The sequence below is a fragment of the Cyprinodon tularosa genome, unplaced genomic scaffold (genome assembly GCF_016077235.1).
Source record: "Cyprinodon tularosa strain WSP-4 unplaced genomic scaffold, ASM1607723v1 ctg44, whole genome shotgun sequence".
NCBI classification, from domain to species: domain Eukaryota; kingdom Metazoa; phylum Chordata; class Actinopteri; order Cyprinodontiformes; family Cyprinodontidae; genus Cyprinodon; species Cyprinodon tularosa.
In genome coordinates, this window is record NW_024039163.1 from 2,114,846 (window position 1) to 2,138,055 (window position 23,210).

At 37.1% G+C, this 23,210-nt stretch overlaps 1 protein-coding gene across 2 annotated transcripts; it reads left to right on the plus strand.

Annotated features, from left to right (window-relative positions):
* The first annotated feature begins 630 nt into the window (after nucleotides 1-630).
* Nucleotides 631-23,041, plus strand: nr1h4 (nuclear receptor subfamily 1, group H, member 4). 2 transcript variants are annotated; one of them, XM_038299889.1, is made up of 11 exons: nucleotides 631-788; nucleotides 2,753-2,795; nucleotides 2,929-3,093; nucleotides 11,773-12,150; nucleotides 16,328-16,468; nucleotides 17,209-17,351; nucleotides 17,454-17,552; nucleotides 17,649-17,748; nucleotides 19,085-19,231; nucleotides 21,977-22,090; nucleotides 22,187-23,041. In XM_038299889.1, the coding sequence occupies exons 3-11, from the start codon at nucleotides 2,997-2,999 to the stop codon at nucleotides 22,423-22,425; spliced, it is 1,458 nt and encodes a 485-aa protein (XP_038155817.1). In that variant the 5' UTR covers nucleotides 631-788; nucleotides 2,753-2,795; nucleotides 2,929-2,996; the 3' UTR covers nucleotides 22,426-23,041. The 2 variants fall into 2 exon arrangements, with proteins under 2 accessions (XP_038155817.1, XP_038155818.1); XM_038299890.1 differs by lacking the exons at nucleotides 631-788; nucleotides 2,753-2,795; nucleotides 2,929-3,093 and adding an exon at nucleotides 8,128-8,306.
* The last annotated feature ends 169 nt before the right edge of the window (nucleotides 23,042-23,210 follow it).

The window sequence follows — 23,210 nt, forward strand, 5'->3', positions numbered from 1 at the left end:
CTCCAGAGCAGATCATCTACAAACAGCAGCCAATGGCAAAGGTTCTGTTTATTTCAGGGAGACAGTCTGTTGACTCAGAAGGGCCTCTTCAGATTAAGCAACAGCACATCAATGATTAAACTCTCCCTTTTTAGGGGTAAATTAAGTACATAAAGTAAAAAAGATACATACATTTGTGTTTATTTCTAATTGGAATATAAAAGACAAAAAAATGCAGGTATGTAAAAGCCTTGACAGTGCCAAAACAAACAAATCTGGTATTGATTGTCACCTTACATTGGTGAAACAGCTTGGATCAGTTCAAGGACGTATGACACACATTCAGCTTTGGAGATTTTCCATAAACAGAAGGAATTTCTTCGAAATGATTAGAAATTAATAAAAAAAAATGGAAAAAAAAAAAAAAAAACACAAACTATTTTGTAAAACATGCTGGAATGCACATCATCTTGGCTGCTAGTGATCCCAGCAGCTGTTTGAGCCACGCTAATGATGTGTGTTATGTTTGTGTGTGTGAGTGGGAATTCATAGGGTGGCCTGTTGTCGTGTTCTGATAAAAAAGTACAGGGGGGGAGTGGGTTGACATGGACAGGAATGGACAGTTTAATTAATAACCACCATCCATTTCTCCCTCTGACCTCAACTGGTCGCAAATCCTCTCACTGCGGTCCGACACATTCAACTTGATGTTCACTCCTAAATATTGATGGACCAGTAGCTCACAACGTGGGAATCGGGAAGTGTATAAAGACAGAGGAAAGTTTTTCACATCAGCCGACCAGGTGAAGGTAAGAACTGTCAGACAGGGGGTGAGCAAAGGGTTGGAGATGTTTGTACCGAAAAGAGAAACACTTTCCATGACGATCAATATGTTTATAGGAAAGAGTAAAACTAAGTACACCCTATGAACTTGCTCCTAGAATTATAACTTTAATAACTTAGGTTGTTTGTGACATTATCGATTCATTTGTTTGTACTGAAGTGGAAAGATTTAGTTCTGTTCTCGTTTACAGCATTGATTAAGTTATTAAAGGCTTGTGGACATCCATTTCTGTAGGGGTTCTCTGTAGGTCTCTGCACAACACTTCCATTTGAGATCGGGGCTCTGGCTAGGCCATTGCAACAATTATTCAATAATTGTTGGATAATATAATACAATATTTATAATTATTTCAACTTCTTCCCATTGATTTGCAGTTATTTACAAGACCACTATCTGTGATCCAGCTTTGGATAGTCTTGATATGTTGGATGACATCAAACTAACTGCTGAACATTTTTATTTAGAGAGGAGCTGTTAATAACTGCAAGGTCCAGGGCCCCGTGGCTTCTAAGCAAACTCAAATGATTATGATTCCACCGCCATGCTTTACAGTTACTATGGTTTTTGAAGATGCTTCTCATTACATTAAAGGAAACTGGTTGTTTTTTTTTATTTAATCGTTTGACATAAATGAGTTCTTACTAAATATGAAGAATGATGCTTGTAGTACAATTTTTGTGACAGATGTTTCCGGGTTAATTGGTGGATGACTAACAAAATGAAAAGTACATACATTAAAATGTTAGAAAGAAAAAGTCTGCTACATTAAAGCATTTGCTATGTTTAAATCTAAATGTTTATTTTGAAACCATAACATTATCTCAATGCTTTAAATTGGGTGGTTAACTTGCTCCAACCGATAGAAACACATCCAGATTTAAATTTTCTTTTGTTTGACATTTTTAAAAGTTTGTGCATAACTTTGAAAGATTTCTGTTTTATTCCTGTATTTCTTTTGAGCTGGAGATGATTTTATTTTGTATTTTTTTTTAATACTTCAATAATCCCAGAGGTAAATTACTTCTCTGCATTTAACCCCTCCCCTTGGGGAGCAGTGGGCTGCCATTGTGCGGCGTCCGGGGAATATATATGATGTTTATCTATTACTTTTGGCTATCTGATATCTTGTATGATATCTTGTTCATCATAAAACATTATCTTAATAGTTTTTTTGTTCCTGTAAGGATCTTTTTTTCTGTCTCCTGAGTCCGACATAAAAATCCATTTGTAACACACACACAAAAGATAGAAACAGTTATTAAAAAAAAAAGATAAAGAACAAAACACTAAAAGGAGACATGTAAATAAGTGCAGCTCTAAGGCAGCCTATAGATTCTCTGATTTCTAGTATAAAACTACAACAGGTTAAAAAACTTTTTCCCAGAATTATCTGTTGTTTTTGGATCTGTTTTGTTTGATTCTATTTTGTGCTGCTTTGATCATCCTCTCTGTTCGTATTCTCCTGCTTAAAACAGGTCAGATAACACACTTTCCTTTTTCATGCCTATATTAACTGCCACTGTATGCTTAGCTTTTATGTGGGGTGAAGGTTACTGAATCCATGTGTGCTGCTTTTTTTATCTCAAGGGAAATTACACTGACTTAATTAAAGCGATGTGGCTTTGCTGTCAATAATGTCCAATTTGACCATTTTGTGACCTTCCTAAAGGAGAATATTGTAGAACTTTTTGATTGTCTTTAAATGCATCTGGGTTTTATTTGTTATAGTCCAACTAACTATAAAGATCTTTAACGAGTACACAGGCAGTGACATCAGAGATCTTGCACATCAGCTGAAGATTTTGATGCATGATGAAAAGAGAAGATATAAGAAGTGAAAATACAGACTAGCCTGTCTGTCTTCTATGATTTGCTGTTAATAAGGCCTTGCAATGACCTGTCCTTCATTCTTTTCCTTCCTGCTTACAGCTACTGGACGTCATATCTCTGTGTGGGAGACCAGACCTGTCAGGTGTGTATGTGATTAATTACACCATCATTATTTCAGGGATTTCAGTGGTTTATTGATTGTTTTGGGGGTTTTTTTTTAAGCTGCAGCAAGTTACTAAAATCATGCATATCTTTTTTTTTTTTTTTTTTTGCAGGAGCAAACACAGACATATCACAACACATACATATTTTTTTTAAGTTGGTACCACAAAAACACCTCTGAATGAATGAGTGGGAGGGCCCCGAGATCAATGTGGTGGGACCGCTGCAAATCCCACCCAGCGATGAGTTCTCCATCTCTGAGAGCGCTCACTTCTTTGGTAAGTTTATTTGGCAGGTGAAACAAAGACCAGGAAATAAAAATAGAAAAAGAAAAGATAGACTTTTAAGACATTGTAAATTTAAAGTAATTTTTTTATACTGTGTGACTAAATATGGTCTGATAGAGAGGTGATGCAAGAGCAAGAGTAGGTGTGCTCACACTTTCAGGTTTATGATGACATAAAACTCGCTGCAATCCAGACTGATTTGATAAAGAAGTAAATAATTTACAGATGCTCTCAAGTCTACACACCCCTATTAAAATACCGGGGTTTGAAAAAATGAAACCTTGATGAATACAGGTGCTGGTCATAAAATTAGAATATCATGAAAAAGTAGATTGATTTCAGTAATTCCATTTAAAAAGTGAAACTTGTATATTATATTCATACATTACATACAAACTCATATATTTCAGATGTTTATTTTGTTTAATTTTGATGATTACAAATGACAACAAATGAAAATCTCAAATTCATCATATCAGAAAATTAGAATATTGTGAAAAGGTTAAAAATTGATGGCCCCTGGTGCCACACTCTAATCAGCTAATTAACTCAAACCACCTGCAAAAGCCTTTAAATGGTCTTTCAGTCTAGTTCTATAGGCTACACAATCATGGGGAAGACTGCTGACTTGACAGTTGTCCAAAAGACGACCATCGACACCTTGCACAAGGAGGGCAAGACACAAAAGGTCATCGCTAAAGAGGCTGGCTGTTCACAGAGCTCAGTGTCCAAGCACATTAATAGAGAGGCGAAGGGAAGGAAAAGATGTGGTCGAAAAAAATGTACAAGCAAGAGAGATAACCGCACCCTGGAGAGGATTGTGAAACAAAACCCATTCAAAAATGTGGGGGAGATTCACAAAGAGTGGACTGCAGCTGGAGTGAGTGCTTCAAGAACCACCACACACAGACGTATGAAAGACATGGGTTTCTGCTGTCGCATTCCTTGTGTCAAGCCACTCTTGAACCACAGACAGCGTCAGAAGCGTCTTGCCTGGGCTAAAGAGAAACAGGACTGGACTGCTGGTGAGTGGTCCAAAGTCATGTTCTCTGATGAAAGTAAATTTTGCATTTCCTTTGGAAATCAAGGTCCCAGAGTCTGGAGGAAAAGAAGAGAGGCACTTCATCCACGTTGCTTGAAGTCCAGTGTAAAGTTTCCACAGTCAGTGATGGTTTGGGGTGCCATGTCATCTGCTGGTGTTGGTCCATTGTGTTTTCTGAGGTCCAGGGTCAACGCAGCCACATACCAGGAAGTTTTAGAGCACTTCATGCTTCCTGCAGCTGACCAACTTTTTGGAGATGCAGATTTCATTTTCCAACAGGACTTGGCACCTGCACACAGTGCCAAAGCTACCAGTACCTGGTTGAAGGACCATGGTATCCCTGTTCTTAATTGGCCAGCAAACTCTCCTGACCTTAACCCCATAGAAAATCTATGGGGTATTGTGAAGAAGAAGATGCAATACACCAGACCCAACAATTCAGAAGAGCTAAAAGCCACTATTAGAGCAACCTGGGCTATCATAACACCTGAGCAGTGCCACAGACTGATCGACTCCATGCCACGCCGCATTGCTGCAGTAATACAGGCCAAAGGAGGCCCAACTAAATACTGAGTGCTGTACATGCTCATACTTTTCATGTTCATACTTTTCAGTTGGCCAACATTTCTATAAATCCTTTGTTTTTATTGGTCTTCAGTAATATTCTAATTTTCTGATATGATGAATTTGAGATTTTCATTTGTTGTCATTTGTAATCATCAAAATTAAACAAAATAAACATCTGAAATATATGAGTTTGTATGTAATGTATGAATATAATATACAAGTTTCACTTTTTAAATGGAATTACTGAAATCAATCTACTTTTTCATGATATTCTAATTTTATGACCAGCACCTGTACTTCGGAGCAGTTGTCCAACTTGACATCCTGTGCAATTCAACTGAATCCGCTGGACTGTAAAAACAGGTTCACCAACACAGTATCCTCAAACTAATACTTTCCTTCTCATTTTCTTTCTTCACTAACTAATTGTCTTTTGTAGAAGTCTTTCTAAATTGAGAATATTTAGCTGGTCTCCCTGACAAAAGTTCATGAAATCAATCCATTAGCACATTTCCTGTTTATGACCCCCTTCATCTGATCCGATAAGTAATTAGAATTCTTGCTTCAATTCATTGAGATTCTTTTAAGATTTTAGCTTTGTGGGAAACACAAAGCTGAATACACACAAGTTTGAGGGTTTTTTTTTTTTAATCTTTACACTTTGTGTGTTGCTTATGGCCTCTTGACCAGTTTGCATGTTGTTTAAACATCTTGAAAAAAAGTCAAATTTTAGGAATCAAACTGATATTTAATATTTTCTTTATTTATGCTTTTTGTGTGCTACAGAATAAAAATGATGCTGTGAAACCTTCTGGACTCTTCTCCAGACTGATATCAAAAGATGTATTGCCAAGTAGATTTGCACTTACAAGGAATTTGGCTTGGTGTTGATGGTGCAGACAAATTAGATATATCTACAGAATACAGGATCTATAGCTATAAACAATATAAAACATACAATATACTATATACAATATATGGTATATAGCTATATACTATATACACAGTAGACTGCATTAATGTAATGCAGGAGGTCTGGAGATTCTACGTTGGTGTAGCTTCTAGGTCCTGAATGTGGGAGGGAGAGAGGCATTGAGCTATTAGGCTGCTATGATTGTCTTCTTTTCTCTTCGAAAAGAAGGATAGTTAAATGCCGACTGAGTGAATCTATCTCATTTATTTAACTGGATTGCATAGTTGAATGCTTTTCACCACACAGTTGATTTAGCATGGTGATTAGGCAAGAAGAAGACTGAACATTGAAAGTAAACTCAATAAATACTTTACCAAAGCTAATGCAACGTCGTTATATCATTGTTTTTTAAAATTTATTTCTTCTCCTAATATTACTACAACTGGAGGATACTTCTCTTCCATGCCAAGATTCTTTCACTCTTAGCTTTTTATCTCGTTGCCAAAGTTGCAAAAATGTTGGACATGAACTTCTTCATAGGTTTTTTGCCATGTATTTTTGGTCAAACATATCAGCCCGAGATAAGCAGCACAATATGTCTCCCATCACCACAGAGGACTTTTAAAAAACTTCTACATAAACCCGTCTTCTAGTCATGCTTTCATGCTCCCAGAGATTGCACTTGTCAAGATGTTCAGTGACATCCTTATAAAAGCAGCCTGTAAAAGAACCAGAGTGCTGGTATTAGTGAACCTAATAATACAGCATTCAACACTAGTGATGACAGTTCATTACACCACTCGGAAAGCTGGGTCTGGCGTTCCCCAAGGGTCCATCTTAGGGCCTTTTTTAATGAATATCTATTAACCCTAACTCAGATCTTAAAAAAAAACAAAACAATTTAAGTTTCTATAACTATGCAGATAACGCAGCTGCACATTTAAATGTCATCAGAGGACCGGGGGTTCCTAAGCTTCACTAATCTGCAGTAAACTCCCAGAAAGTTGTAAAAGCACTGAAATCCTCAGTTGTTTTAAATTAAAAACATATTGGTTTTGAATTTCCTTTTGATTTTGCTATCTAACTATTTTAGTTAAGTATCCAGTCTAACCTCAGTTTCATTTTCTTAATCTTTTATTCCTTTTTAATATGAATAATCCTCTTATTTTAATGCATCACTTTTATTCTCTTTCAATATTTGTGTTGCATCTAAAGCACTGCAATGCTCTGTTCTCTTTCTTGTTTTTTTCTCATATAAAACACTTTGTCTTACCCCTGAAATGTGCTATATAAATAAAATTGCCTGGCCTTTGGTTAACACATCGCTTTGATTTTTCAGTAAAATTAAAGATGATTGATATCACCCTAAAGATGAAAGATTTGTTGTATTTTTCTTTTAATAATCACATTTTTTGATATCATGGAAATTGATATTTTAACAGGAATGTGTAAGCTAAGAAGGTCACTGTACAACAAACAGAATGTAGGGGTTGGACATGAGAGAAAGTGTAGATTATCCTATTAAAAACTAGCTTAATGTAATTAAATTTAATAGACTACATCATCATTATGTACAATAAATCTTCAAGCAGGGTCACAAATGTTGAATATTTCTCAGTTAAATATATATATATATATATATATATATATATATATATATATATATATATATATATATATATATATATATATATATATATATATATATATATATATATATATATATATATATATATATATATATATATATATATATATATATATATATATGTATATATATATATATATGCAAGTTTATGCAAGTTTTCCAAACAACTTGCCTAAGTATTTTCACACCGGAATTGTAAAATTCTTCAAGGCTATGTCAATAAATACAGGTCAACCAATATTTCAGGATTGGTACAACTTAGATAAGATTTCTAAATTTAAAAGAAATGCTTAAATTCCTCAAGGACAATAAGACATTTTCTAAGGAGAAATAACATCCACAGTATTAATAGTAGATGTATCCAAGTATCTTCTGCATATAATGGTAATATTTCCTCCAAGTAAAGGCTTGTTACACAAATTCCTCAGTAAACCTTTCACCCAATAAACCATAGAACCACAGAGAGCACCTTCAGTCGAAAACATAAAGCTCTGTAAAACTGTAAAATCAATCGTTACAGAGGATTGTCCTTCCAGCAATAACAGTATATGACTTTCTGTACAAGGACGGGTCATTGCTGTAAATAAAAATCCACAATCCTCAATTTCATGCTCATCTGATTTAATAAACAGTTTTTACTGCCAACAATGCGAGTAATTGGGATTCTTTACCTTTGGAATTTATAAATGACAATGTGGAAATCCAGCTGTCATACAGTAGCAGTCCATTTGAACCCAAACTCCTGAATCAGCCAGCTACCTGTAATGATGCAGAGACATCTTAACTCGGAGGTTAATGATTAGCCTCGACAACCTTTGCTCCCCTATGGCATTTCTCAACCGGGCAGCAAGATGCTTTTTGTGTCTTTAGCGAAGGCTCAGTTAAACAGGTAGGAGCTGAAGATGATGTGGGTGTTAAGACTCCGGAAAAGGACCGAAATCACAGCAGGATTGTGGATGTCAGAAAGTGAAAAACAATAGTCTGTGTGTCTGGTCACATGGAAAAGGCCATGGTCCAGACACAGACTTCAAGAGGTTAGTGATCCAATATTTTCAACAAATATCATAAGGGCATCTCTTTGTTTCAAACCTAGTTTTTCTGAGGCTATTTCTGTTTGTTTAAGAAGCTGATAGATGAATGATCTTGTCCTGAAAGTTGGTTTACTGGTTTATCAACCTTACAGCATCCTTATGAGCACATCAGTATAATCTTGTAGTTAAATGTTACTGTACATTGGTCTTAAAAGGCAGATTACTGTGTGCAAAGAGGCTGTTAATCATTAATGGCTTTATGGTTTTTTGTGCTTGCCAGTGTGATATAAGCAGATGAGATGTTTTTTACTGGGAAAAGATTCACTAGCTTGTAGTTTTAATAGAAACATATATATTGCTGCTTTCTTTTTATGATTCTTGACCCCCAAACAGTATTTTTTATCAGTCTGAAGCCATTTTTTGTGTGAAAATCAAATGGATTGCTTTTGATAAGGTTTCCATGGTTTTGTACTTTAAATAAATATATATTGGCTATTTAAGTGTCTCTTCTAGCACGCCTGGTTCTGTTATCAAATTTTTATCCTCGCATCCTCACAGTCATTATCTACCTTTGATAGAGATCTTGTCAGATTCTTGTGTTTTATTACCTTCCGTCTGACGCAGTTTTGTTTTCATTCATTTAGCTGTACATTATATTTCTGGGGTGGCTTTCATGGTTAATTTCTTGGTATTCTCTATATCACTGACACTTAAATTCCACCATTTATATTCAATGAAATGGTCTATATAATTAAAGCTGCACTAAAAATTGATCATCACAATGTGATTGAAATCAACGTTGATGAATGTTCTTATGGGTTACAAAATATTAGCTGATTTTATACCTCTTGTTTTATAATCTTAATTTTAAACACAAAACGTATTTTACTATAATCGCCTATATAAATGTTTTCCTTGTTACACAATGGGCTCTATGCACAACTCCATGACTTCCTGAACTTAAGGCAGCTCTTTTGTTTCCTTTTTCATTACTGGATTAACTGATTAATTTAGGTGTGTCTAGTCTTTGTAACTGAGGTCAGGCACACCTGGATTAATCAGTTCCTCCAATAGAAAAAGACAGGAAACAAAAGAGCTGATTTACATTTAATAAGAAGTTGAGTGCATACGGCTCATTAAATCTGTTGGGATAGTTTAGGGAGACATGATGCTGCAGTGAAGTGAGAATTTGTGTCATGTTGGCTTCAGGAATCTAAGCCACATGCAGAACACTCAGAGACTGGGAAAAAGTTCACAAGGTTTATTGAAGTAAATCACAATAAAAAACACTGGTTCTGGGATAAACTGGGTCCGGTCTGGTCACGACTGGTTTTTACTGCAGAAAGGGACAGATTGGTTAGCAGTCTTTCAGTGAACTTGCAGGTTTGATGTTTGCAAGTCTATACCTGATCAGAGGTTGAGCAGAGCGGTAGAAGGGGGGAACCAGGAGGGTCCAGAGGCAGAAGGCAGGCAGAGGGCTAGGCAGAGGCAGGGCAGAGCAGATAATCTTACTGAGCAGGTTCAGAGCTTCTCTCTCAGTTCTTGATGAGAGTGGGCAGGCAGGTTTCAGACTGAGTTGGGTTTCCAGGCAGGTTCTTCCTGAGAAGCAGAGAGGACAAAAAGCAGATTAGGTTCAGGCTTCAGGGGAGTCAGAGATTCAGACAGGCAGGTTGGCTCAGGCTTGCTAACCATAACTGGCAAACACTCTGGTGTTGGATTGTAGCTCTGCCCCTCCTTAAATGCTGGTCCCCTGATGAGCTCATGAGCCGCAGGTGTGGTGGTCAGCTTCAGCCCCAGGAGACCTAGAACGCCCTCTGCTGGAGAAAGGTGAACAGACCTCCAGATCCCAACAATTTGTTCGGACTAACCTAAAAAGTATGAGCTTATTTTTTCCATGGAATATGTCCCATTGGTATAGAACTGGCCTTACACTATACTAAAATTATGGATATTTCTCACTCCATTATAGTGGAGGCTTGAAATTGAAAGTGAAACTGCAGGCTTTACCTTATATATTTAGTTAGTTATCTGAAACAACAAAAAAACTAAAAGGTTTTAAACCATATGATAAGGTTGGTGAAGTGTCTTGCTCATTGACATGACCAAGACAGAGGGGACTCCAAGCAGCTGCTTGGCAGCTGGACAAACCGCTACCTACTGAACATGAAGCTTCATTTGACCTCATACCTCAGATTAGGAGATGTATATATTAATGATATTACTAAAACAAAATAAAATAACATAGATAAATTTTATACTGATAATAACGCTACAGAAGGTAATAAAATGCTAACTATCAGCTGGCTTACATAAGAGAGTCTGAAAAAGATGCCTTATATTCTAGAAGTTATTCCCTATGAGGCAAATTTTAAATAATCCACCAATTTGCTTGTATTGGACATTTTGAGGGAGAAGAATTCAGAAAATCAAATGTTTTCCCATTGGCCATCAAAAAAACACTTCCTAACTTACCCTGAAATGTGGCTGATTCTTTTTTGGTTCTTCCAGTGAAATTAAGATATTTTTTGTTCAATCTTTTAATATATGTTACTGCATAACAAAAGCATACTTAAGGTTGTATGCAAACTGAATTATTTTACTGAAATGCATGGTAGAATAGTCTGTTGCTTGGTTTGCCTCGCTGCAGGAAGGTCCTGGGTTTGATTCCCAGCCAAAGATCATTCAGTATAGACTTTATGTTTTCTTGCTGTGCATGTATTGGTTCTATCCAGGTACTCCAGCTACTCCACATTCCAAAACATGGCTGCTATGTTAATCAGCATTTCTAAGTTGTCCTTAAGTGTGAACGTGTATATATGTCGCCATGTTTTGGTTAATTGGTTGGGAATCAAAGAATATACTACATTTTGGGGACTTATAGATACTTTTAGGGGTCAATGACTGGTCCCCATGAGGGGAAGTTCTCCTCTTGGAATGAGGGTTAAGTTTAGGGTTAAGGTGTGAATTGAGTTTAGGTTTTGTTTAGGCTAAGGTACGTGTTGGTTAGGCCGTAGAACTAAGTGGGAAATGAATGGAAGTCAATAGTTCCCACAAAGATAGATTGTTTGTGCATGGTTGTATGTATCATTGTTGTTCTGTGATGGACTGGCAACCCATCCAGGGTGTACATTGCCTTTTAATCCATAGACTGCTGGAGATTGGCACCAGCACGTCATGACCCTGATCAACAAGGGGTAGAAGAAGAATGGAAATTAACTTTAAGGTTTTTGGTTCTTTTGCATGTCTCAATATAAAAAAGAACCAAAGAAACAAAACTTAGCATTTTTATATCTTTATTTTAGCATGTTTGGGCCCTGTGCACAGTGAGAATGGCCGTGTGGAAATGTTAAAATATAACACAAAATGTCTCAATAGGTCCTTTGAGGGTGTTAAATTTATGGCTATTCGAGAGCTCAATAAAATCTGTATTGTTTATTTTTCTAAAGTCTTTCCCTTTTTCCATTTTCAGACATCTTGGCAGATCAAAGCAGTCCACTTCTACAGGACTCTGACATCTTACCATTCACCACGTACCCCAGCATGCAGTATCCATCCATGGAACCAAACATGTCCACCACTCCGTACTACTCCACTCAGAACTATTATCCTCCATACGGTGGAGACGAATGGTACTCCCACATGGGCTTGTATGAACTGAGGAAAGGGCCCCTGGAGGGCAGTTATGGGGCCGATATGGACGAGGGGTCCTCTGTTGTGCCTGCTGTGTGCAAAAGGAACCGGCACCTGAGCCAAGCCGGAAGAATCAAAGGGGAGGAACTGTGTGTAGTCTGTGGAGACAAGGCCTCTGGATACCACTACAATGCTCTCACTTGTGAAGGATGTAAAGGTGTGTGGAGTTTCCACAAAATACACAACTATATAGAAACTCACATGTTACGTCACTCTCTCTCTCTCTCTCTCTCTCTCTATATATATATATATATATATATATATATATATATATATATATATATATATATATATATAAAACACATAATTGAACCAATTTTTCTCCTCAATCTTTAAAGCCTGACGTTCCTGACGTTCAGAGACACTTAATTCCTTCAGATTGGATGAAAAGCATCTGTGAGCAACAGATTTACACAGATTATCTGTTGTATTTAGGATTGAACTTTTACAGCACACTTTTTAATACATGAATATTATGTGATATAATATCTTAAACTTCTTAGCTACTTCAAATAACACCAGGTAAACACAACCTTTCCATTCTTATGGATCTGAACTGCATAACTGATCTTAGAGTGTGGTTTAATTATGACTTTAATATTTTCAAAGATATAAAACTTCAAAGTTGGAATTTCATAGTCATCTTAGAAATAACCCAATAAATTCTTCAGAGTACCCCCTATGGCAGCCTTATAACCACCAGTAGTACTTGTAAATATCAAATGATTAGTAGCCTCTAAAAGATTATTTGTCTATGCCCATCCCAAGTTTAGCTCCATTCATCTTCCCATCAACTTTGTCCCTAAAGAATAGCATCCCCACAGCATTACACTGCCACTACCAATTCTAATCACGAGGTAGATATTTTAAGGAGAACCTGCAAAGCTACTTTCCTGTCAGAAATAGTACTTTGCCATGGCCTAACCTCAAGGCCATAATCTTTTTATGTCCTCAACATATTTCACGTCTTGTGGCGAAAAAGTATTTTTTCTGGCTTTCGTTCAACATTGGGTTTCTCCTTTTCACCTTGCTAGCAGGCCAGTTATGTGGAGCGCATGTTTACAAGTTGTTTAGTCTACATCATTGTTACCTAAGCTGTGATTCTCTGCAGCTCCTCCAGAGTAAACATGGGCCTCTATCTCTGATTAATGCTCAGCTTGTCCAGCCTATCAATTTAGGTGGATCTCGTGTCTACATGGACCTGTAGCGCTGCCGCTGTATTTCAAGGTCAGACAAATGATTGAAGAGAGCTCCTTGATACGTTTAAAGATTTTTCAACAGTGATGAAAATGTTTTATGTAGCATTTTCATGTCAAACCCCACTTTGGACTTTACCTGTATTTTCTCTTACATTGTCCCTCTTTCAGTCTTCTGTTGATTCATTAATGTTCTCTGGCAAACCTCTGAGAACTTAACAGAGAGATCTTTAGCTGTAAAAAACTGAAAACAAGCAAATTACTTGCTGTAGTGTTGATCTTTCGCCTAAATTCTTGAAAAAATACTTTACACATCTCAAAGGTGACAAAGTGTGGAAATAATTCACAAAGTATAAGACTTTGGCAAAGCACTGCATTCTCAGAACTGGCTAAAGTTTGTTTAAAGTCCAGTTGAAGGCAGTTATGGTATACCTAAAAGCTCAGCGACATTTGCCCCGCATCGGAAATGTCTGTTTTCATCTCCATAGACCTTTAGAACCTGTTAATGACAGGACTGCTTTTTTTTTTTCTACCGTACAAACATGTGGATAAGAATCTTTTGTGTGCATGAGACAACAGCTGCCAGAGTTATGCAACATGTAAAACATGTTTAAGGACTTTTCTATCCAGGACAAAATAATTCGGATCCTTTTAATAATGCCGCACATTTAAAAGGGAGTTAAAGATAAAAAAAAAAAAAAAAAAAAAAAAGCAGCTTAGAAATACCTGGACACTGTTAACTAAATGCTGCTGAGAGAATTTTTAATTACTCACAAATGAAAGATAATAAACCAATCTATTCCACAACATTGGTTAGTTTAAACTCTGACCGACTGGTGCTGTGTTCAAGAGAAAAAACTCAATGACTGTACATAAGAGTGGGAGTGAGCACTTTATGAGTCGTTTTCCGTTTACAAATTATTAACTGGCTGAAAGCACCATTGTGACCTTCAGCAGCCCCTCCCTGTGCTTTTATTACAAGGTGAATCCAGCGGGATTCCTGGCGAACAGCAGGCTGAAGGGATGTGAGTGTAATTCCACACTGCCATGCTGGACAATGCCAGGAGTGTGGCAGCTGACCTGTGCCGCAGTTTCACTGAGAATAGACTCAGATCTGTGTGGTAATTGCGCCCCGATTGGATTCCTTCTCACATTACTCCTACACAATGCAAGAGTAACCCGAGTGCTGTCTCTTCGCTGTGTTTCTTTGTGGTTAATGGTGTCAGAATGTCCAGTCACTGTCCCAAAGTTAATGAGTCCAAATATGTTACTATTTTTGGTGAGTCTAACTATATTATATAGATCAACTGCTTGATGGAGGCTAAAGATTGGAATACCTTTAGACAGGGGAACAGGTGAAATACAAGATTGTGCATTTTCACAGATTCACACTAAATCTTCCAGTGTTAAAGTAACACTTTAAGTGTTAAAATTAACACCAATCCGAATGGATTTAATCGAACTTTGAGTTAAGTTTTGAATGCTGAATGAAAAATAATATTTGCGAGCAATAGTAGAAAATATGTCAGCTGATTACAGTACTAAGATCAGCTGTAATCCTATTATTAATGTTCCTGACATTATTTTTTAAACAAATTACATGCCCTGAAAAATAATGAAAACGTTTTTGCCATTTACTTGATCATATTTAGTTAGTTTAATAAAATATGATTAAGTAGATCCCAAAAACAGTTGCATTTTTTTTTGTTTGTGAAATATCTCAATATAAAAAACACAGACTCCTACAAACTGTTAAAGGACGCTCCTTCCTTATTTAAGGATTTCACGAGTTTTAAATAAATACTTAACCAGTCACGGTCACAAGAGGTTATGAACTAATGAATATTCAGATATATATTAACTTGTTTCTTCAGAACAAAAATACAGCCAAAAATCATGGATTTGTGGATTGTTTGCTGGAAGTATATGACGTTATTATAGAGATCTAGATAATGAAAGTCTATCCATCCATCTTCTATCTCATCTATCTATGTTCCAAATTCAGCATACACCCAGGTTGCCAGTCTATCGCAGGGCAACACTAACAAAGCATAATATAAAATGGAGAAAACTGAACAAAGTGAAGAAATATGACCCAAGAAGCCTCTAAATACATTTCACTCACCACCTGGAGAGACTAAATTAAACTTTCCAGGACTTTTTATAGACTCCGGCTTCTCAACAAAATGCATTTAATAGCTATAATGTAGATTTTGCATAATATCTCCACTTTAAATAAATAGGGAAAGCACTTAAAAGAAAGAACTTAAATCTAAAAGGAACTTAGCTTCTGTTAAAGCAATGTTTTCTCACTGCATGCCTTTGTCAGAATTCTTGCCATTAAAATAGGGGAACAAATTCATTGGCAATACAGCACAAAAAGCTTGCGTGCTTGTTAGATCATTGACTGTATACAATACATGAATGTTTCTTTTAGATAGTTTAACAGAAAATATTTTTTTGTGCTTGAGTCAGACAGCAAGCATATAATCTTGAGACTCCGTTTATCCTGAAAGTCAGAACCTCAATCTCAGTTTATCGTTATACTTGCCTGCTTTGCACAAGCTCACTGCATTTAAGAAAGAAATCAGAAGTATTTCTCAGCTTTCGGTTCCCATATATTTACTTAGAAACACATTATATAAAAAAAACTGTAATGAACAAGACCCAGACGGTCAAAAAAAAAAAAAAAAAAAAAAGGTCCAGATGAAACACAAAATAGTTAATGACAATAAGAAAAGATGGAAACAAACCAGTGTTGATAACAGGAGGATCTGACCAAGAACTAAATGAAACACTAAGATCATAGTTTACTTTTAAAATTCATAGATTTATAAGAAAAGAAAGTCCATGTTGAATAAATAAAAGAACAACAGGCAAGACAGCATTTAAAAAAAAATTTGTCTCTGTAATCCTTGTATTACAGAACAAAGCAAAACGTCTCGCTTATGTCTAATCAGAAGAGTTACTTGATCGAGAACTTTAAAGTGTGTGATTTAGTATGGTTCATAAACTGATTTTAAAACATATTTATATATATATATAGAATCAGTAGTTTTCATTTTTTTCTCTTACTTTAAACTAAAAGCAATGAATGCAAATAATTGAGCAATGTGACTGTCCTGCTCTTATGTTCAGGTTTCTTCAGACGAAGCATAACAAAGAACGCCGTGTACAAATGCAAGAGTGGTGGCAACTGTGAGATGGACATGTACATGCGCAGGAAATGCCAGGAGTGCAGGCTGAGAAAATGCAAAGAGATGGGCATGCTGGCAGAGTGTGAGTATCGCTGCATGTCTGGAGAGTTTCTTTAAGCATATTTATACATGCAGACGTGGTACTGACTGATGGGAAGAATCCTGAGCTCGTGTCCGAGGCGAATCCTCATTCTCCATTCTGACAGGGTCTATCTGATCATCCTGGGATATTATATGTCTCTTCTATCAAACAACACGACCGGCTTTTCTTTTGCTCCTTAGAATAGAAGCAGGCAAACAAAAAGGTTCACACTAGAAGAAGTTAACATTAACCAGTGGTCAATAAAGCGGTTGTTCATCTTTCTGCCTGGCAACTGGTATAGTTGCAGAAACCAGTTTTAGTAGATGACAGCACAAAAGCAGTGAAAGATAAACTGGACTCCTGTTGCTCATAAATACTTTAGGACAGCCATGATCAATATTGCAGCATGGAAGGCCTTCGTGATACTATCTGTTCCCACAGTAAGAGCTTAACTAATTAGGCAGGAAAAAAATAAAAAGATTATTTTTTCTCTCTCTTAAGGTATAATCAGAATTTTATTTATTTATTTAAATATGTGCAAAAATGATTGAATTTAATGGTAAAAATACTGTTAAGTACAGGGATGTTGCATAAATTCCTGCCTTTTCCTTAGATTTTAAGAGGTCGTTTCATTACGGGTCTAATCAAATGTTTTTGTTTTTAGGTTGTAAAAAGCTGCTTTGGATAAAAACCTGTGAGTCATTTAACACAGAAACTAAAAAATAAATTGTTGCCAACAGGTTTGCTGACAGAGATCCAGTGTAAATCCAAAAGGCTCCGTAAGAACACCAAGACCTCCCCGGGACGGTCGACTGGAGATGAGACAGAGGGGACAGAAAACATGGACAACAAGCAGGTCACCTCAACCACCAAACTGTCAAAGGTAAACACGATGCATCATTTCCTTACTGTAGGCAAGGCAGTTTTAGTCAATTAGAGAAATTGTAAAAAATATATAATAATTTTGTATTTGTTTGAAATTAAGGAAAAGGTGGAAATCACTAAAGAGCAAGAAGCACTCATGAAGCTCATTGTAGAAGCTTACAACAAACATCAAATCCCCCAGGATGTTACCAAACAGCTGGTAAGATTTGTTCAGCCTGATAGTGAATTATTAAATTAATATGGAATCCATTAGAAAAAACAATTAATTTATTATTTATTACGCTCTTTCCCCTAGCTACAAGACCAGTACAGTACAGAGGAAAACTTTCTCCTCTTGACTGAAATCGCAACAAGCCAAGTTCAGGTTTTGGTGGAGTTCACGAAGAATATTCCAGGTAATGAAGAAAATGTCTTTTGCTAAAAACACAATTTTACAGTTCTGAGAAAAAGCAGAAATACTTTGTGTTAGGTGCTCATCTATTCTCTAGTTTCTTTGAGTCAGAGTGCTTTCTGGGAATTTTTAACATGGATAAAAAATACCATCATCGTCCCACTGTCGTGATCGGTTACGAATCTGACCCACATGCAGAGTAACCACTCAGAGAACAAGGCAAAGGTTTAACTGGTTTATTGAAGGAGTAAAAGAAGTTGGATCTGGGACTCAGTGAGCCGTGACCCGGAAGTTTGAGGGGGGCCTTGTTAGTCCTTGAATCCAGACTGTGTGGTAATTCCAGAGAAGGGTGCACACATTGGAGGGCGGACAGGTTAGACAAGCGTTGGACTGGGAGGAGTAATGGAGTGGACTGTCACTCGGATTTCCGATGGGTACTTGAACAGAACATGTGGAGGTTTTCCCCTGCTCAGTGTAACTCGGTATTTTCCTTTCAGGGGAGAGAAGGTCCAGGTATCCTGTAACACAGAAAAGCTTCCCAAAACTGGCAAACACTCTGGCTTTGAGGTAGTGACAGTCCACTGCTCAAATACTCCTCCAGAAAATGATCCAACGAGCCGCAGGTGTGCAGGAAGGCAAACGAAGACAGGGCACCACCTGATGGTGGAGGGAGAAAAAGCACACAAACAACCACAACAACAGACCACACAAACTGGATTCCTAACACCCACAGTGGGAAGACTTGGGAAGACAGAAAATACAAGAAATAAAAAAGTAGTATAGTATAAAAGTAGTATAGTATAGTATAAAACAAACAAACAAAAAAATCCCATATCCCCTATATTCAAGAGACGAGAGAGGGATAGAAAACTGTGCTGCCATTGGTAATACATATTCAGGTTAAGACAAACTTTAGGATTAACAATAATAATGCACCCTATTCTTGTTCAGATCAAGAACCTGTGTAAAAACACTTGGCTCTTGGAAGGCGTGAAGGTTTTAGATAACAGCATCTGAAAGGTCGGAGCTGCAGAGATGCTCATTTGTGTATTTGGGATGCAATAGCTTGTCACTAAATGAGTTAACCTACTCTGCAATGGATTATGTTTGAGATGGAGTGTTTTTTCTTTTACCTAACTTTTATTTCAGAAGTAGATTTCTTAAATCTACAGACCTGGCAATGAGGTTCACCCAAGAAAACTGAACTCAGCTGTTAAAAAAACTGAATCAGTCTTATTTTACCATGCTAAAGAGGGTTTTGAGGTGAAGGAGGTTTTCTTTCTGATTTTAAAACATTTAACTCTGACAGAAAAGTGAAAAGGTCAGTATTTGTTTTGTAGGTTTCCTGTCTCTGGATCATGAAGATCAGATCGCTCTGCTGAAGGGTTCAGCTGTGGAGGCCATGTTTCTGCGTTCAGCTCAAGTTTTCAGCAGGAAGATGCCAAAAGGACACACTGAAGTTTTAGAGGAGAGGATACGCAAGAGTGGTGAGTTTACTCACTATAGAATAGGCAAAGCTCAATTCTGTCGAATAAAAACACCCAACTACTTCTTTTCTATTGTAAAGAGGTTCTGACTCAGTCTAAAGAAGTATTTGACAGCACATTATTTAAATGGAGCATTTTAAACATTAAACTATTGATTAGCTGATTTAATTTGGGGATGTGGCTTATTCACTTCACATCAATAATATCACTTCTATTCAGGAGAAAAATTACTGAAATGTTTAGGAGAATTTTCTCAGATCTTTGAATTGTTTTGGGCTTAACTGTAAAAACAAATATACACAGTAAGTTCTGCTGAATGTCATGAGTTCCTCAGTCTTTTGTTCTGTCAGGTTAAGTCTGGCCTAATCTGGTTGGATTCTTGTTTAATATTTGATCGGTGTGATGCAGTGGAGAGATGTGCACTCACCTACTGATCCCAAACTGGGTGTAGGTTACACGTACATGTACCTTCAGTGGGTTCAGTTTCACTCTTCTCAGGTATGCCTGAGTCGCTTCAGGTGAAGAACAGCCAACCCAGCCTTTTTTTAGCCAACTGGATTAACTTATAACAAGCCACACACTGCCTCACCATTTATACCAATAGCCTCCTTTTTCTCATCTGCTGGTTTTAAGGAGCATTGATATGTATGTGAAGTGTCAACATGTCAACCACGTTGACAGCAGCCGTGATGGTAGAAGTATTTGTGTTTGTCAGTGAGTCCCTCAGCACTGCTCCTGAGTGAATGGTGGGGATGAGAGATATTCACACTAAAGGCCAGTCAGGGAGAATAAGGCAGCAAGCTGTCTGAAGAGACTATTGTTTCTTATCACAACATCAAAAGTGCCATTGTGCTCCTCTTTCCCTCAGAGGCCCACTGGCATTTCTGAAAGCTCTATGATGATGATGATGAGGGTGATGATAATGATGTCTCAAGGCAGACAGAGAAACTCAGTTTGCCGGATGAGCCTCAACAGCTTCCAAACATTAAACAGGAAGTTAGTTCAACGCGCTGTTTAGGACGGCAAAGTTTAATGAACCATTTATTTTAAAACCTTTCATCTTCCTTTTTCTCTTTTACTGTTTTTGAGCCGTGCAGTTATGAACTTGGTGATGAGCTTTAAATCATCATCCTGTTGGGAAACCTAAGTATGCTTGAACTTAAGGTCATGATCTGGTGTCTGAGGAATTTTCTTCTGGAATTATTTCTCTAGAGAATCTGCTCTAGAGGAACCATATCAGCCAGACCATCAAACCCAGATGGTCTGGCTGTTGATTCTTGGCTTGAGCAATCTGTTCTAAGATAGGAAAGGATAAGATAAGATAAGATAGATTTTATTGATCTCACAGTGGAGAAATTCACTTGCCACATTGGCTCAATCGTCAAAAGAAGGTGCCAAAAGTTGGAAAAGGTGTATGGGGGCATATATAGTGTGTCCACATATATAGTGGATCATGAAACAAAGAAATAAGGCCGAGATTTAAGGTTACTTATACACATGTGGATTTGACGTTGTTCATTAAAGTCGTACCAGGTACAGAACAACAGTGAGGTAGTGAGATAACTATAACAGCTGAAGTCTGTTATTTAAAAGGATTATTGAACGGATTATTGCACAGGGTATTAAATAGTGATTGCACATTAGTGATTGCACAAGTTATTGCAGTTATAGTGCCGTATTGTAAAGTCTTATTGCAGCAAGGATGAATGACCTGCAGTAGTTCTTCTTTTTTACAAACAGGAAGAGCCTTTCACTAAAGGAGCTGCTCAGCTCCTCTTTAGTCTGGTGCAGGGGGGGACAGGTGTTGTCCATGGTGGATGTAAGCTTGGACAACACTAGCTTCATCATATACTGTATTTTCCTTCCGTTTTAAGATCATTCTTCCCTGAATTTACATTTCTAGTCACAATGGTTACATTGTTTCAATGAAATAGGCTTCTCACTGCGAGGTAGTTTTTGGTAGATAAAGAAACATACAGACTTCTTTCCGGTGTTTTTTTTTTTTTTTTTTGTCATTACACTGTCACAAGTAGAGCGCAAGAAAATTCACCTTCTGCATTTAACCCATCCCCTTGGGGAGCAGTCGGCTGCCATTGTGCGTCACCCAGGAAGCAGTGTGGGGTTAAGGGTCTTTGCTCAGGCAGTCTGTGGGAGTGGGGCTCAAACTCAGAACCTCTGGATTCCAAGCACAATGCCCTAACCACTAGTCCACCAATCACCCCCTTCTTACTTTCATTAACTTATGCACTTATGTTGCAAAGATTATCTTTAACACCTTCCTGTTAAAATAGTATTTTTAATCAAGAAAACAATCCAATCTGTGGTTCCTGTGTTGGAAATCTGTCTGTGTAATACATTATGTAGTACATTATCATCAGTTAACATAAATTGCATTTCTGGTTTAGAGAGTCGGACTCAAAGTCCTATTTTCTGCTTTAAAGGTATTTTAAAAGTAGGATTAGGATGTTCTATTAGTCTCTCCAAGCAAATGTATATTGTTCAGAATTGACTTTTAAATGTAACATTTGTTCCTGTGCTTTTGTATGAAGTTGATCATCTGTTTAGATTAAACTATTGTTTAATTTATGCATATATTAAATGTAGTAAATTAGTAAGTTAAGGAAATACTTGAATTCTTAAACAAAAAGATTCTTCTTTATTGTTTCTAAGGTCATTTAACATTTAAAAAACACACTTCATTCATTGATTGGTAAAAATTTGCATTAAAAATATTTGTTTTTGCAGGTATATCAGAAGAATTCATCACACCCTTGTTTAATTTTTACAAAAGTGTTGGTGAACTCCACATGGTTCTGGAGGAACAGGCTCTCCTCACCGCAATAACTATCCTCACACCAGGTGAGGGATCTTTTCTTGTGAGGCATGTTTGCATTTTGATATCTATACTTCTTGAAAGCTCTTGGTACAATCAGAGTTCACTGTATTCCCCTCCAGACCGGCCGTATGTGAAGGACCAGCAGGCAGTGGAGCGACTGCAGGAGCCCATGGTGAATCTGCTGAAGAAGCTGTGTGTCCTGCAGCATCCACAGGAGCCCCAGTACTTTGCCCGCCTCCTCGGCCGACTGACAGAGCTGAGGACACTCAACCACTACCACGCAGAAATGCTCACATCCTGGAGAGTAAATGACCACAAATTCACCCCACTGCTCTGTGAAATCTGGGATGTGCAGTGACGCACTGTGCAGTGAAGGAGTCTGGGAAGAAGAAACGGACATTCCAGCTCTAAGGCTTCATCGAGCCACTTCATACTGGGGGATTTAGTTCCTAAACAGCCATATTGCTTTGCTTGTGCATGACTTTATGCAAAACATATGGTAATATTTGTATGTTATAAACAATTTTTTTCATGTTCAACTTGTATTATTATCATTTGGCTTAAAAGCTGAAATTTAGAATACCCTTTTCTCTTTTTTCAGATTATTTTATGAAACAAATTGATGAGTCAAAGCAGTTCAAACACTGGAAATTGTAAAAAAAAAAAAAAAAAAGCATGTTGCAAGAGATTAGTTTCATGATGGCCTCATTTTTATTTTATACTTAGAAATGTATACTTTATGTATCCGCCTCAATAATTGACGTTTAGAGAGAAGAGTGTATTTATGGCCTTTGTCATACAGTACGACAGGACACATTAATAACAGCAATTATACAGAAACATACCCTTTTTCATGTGGTATATGTGGAACTTTAAAATGTAATTGGATTAGGTTAGAATAATCCTCTTGAACCATAATCAACTGCTGAATTATTTATTTCCTTTATGAAATAAATCCTTTATTTAATCTTTGAGAACGTATTATCTCTTATTTATGGTTGTAGTTAACATGGTAACAGCAAGAACACTCTTGTGAAAGGAAAACACCATCCATCCATCCATCCATCCATCCATCCATCCATCCATCCATCCATCCATCCATCCATCCATCCATCCATCCATCCGGTATGTATCGTTGCCTAT

What these genes read in the sequence shown, in the direction of transcription:
- nr1h4 (XM_038299889.1), top strand. Translation starts at nt 2,997, where the DNA reads ATGAATGAGTGGGAGGGCCCCGAGATCAATGTGGTGGGACCGCTGCAA. An exon ending in AGGATGTTACCAAACAGCTG is followed by an intron (nt 17,553 to 17,648) that starts GTAAGATTTGTT and finishes TCTTTCCCCTAG; the next exon opens with CTACAAGACCAGTACAGTAC. An exon ending in AATAACTATCCTCACACCAG is followed by an intron (nt 22,091 to 22,186) that starts GTGAGGGATCTT and finishes ATTCCCCTCCAG; the next exon opens with ACCGGCCGTATGTGAAGGAC.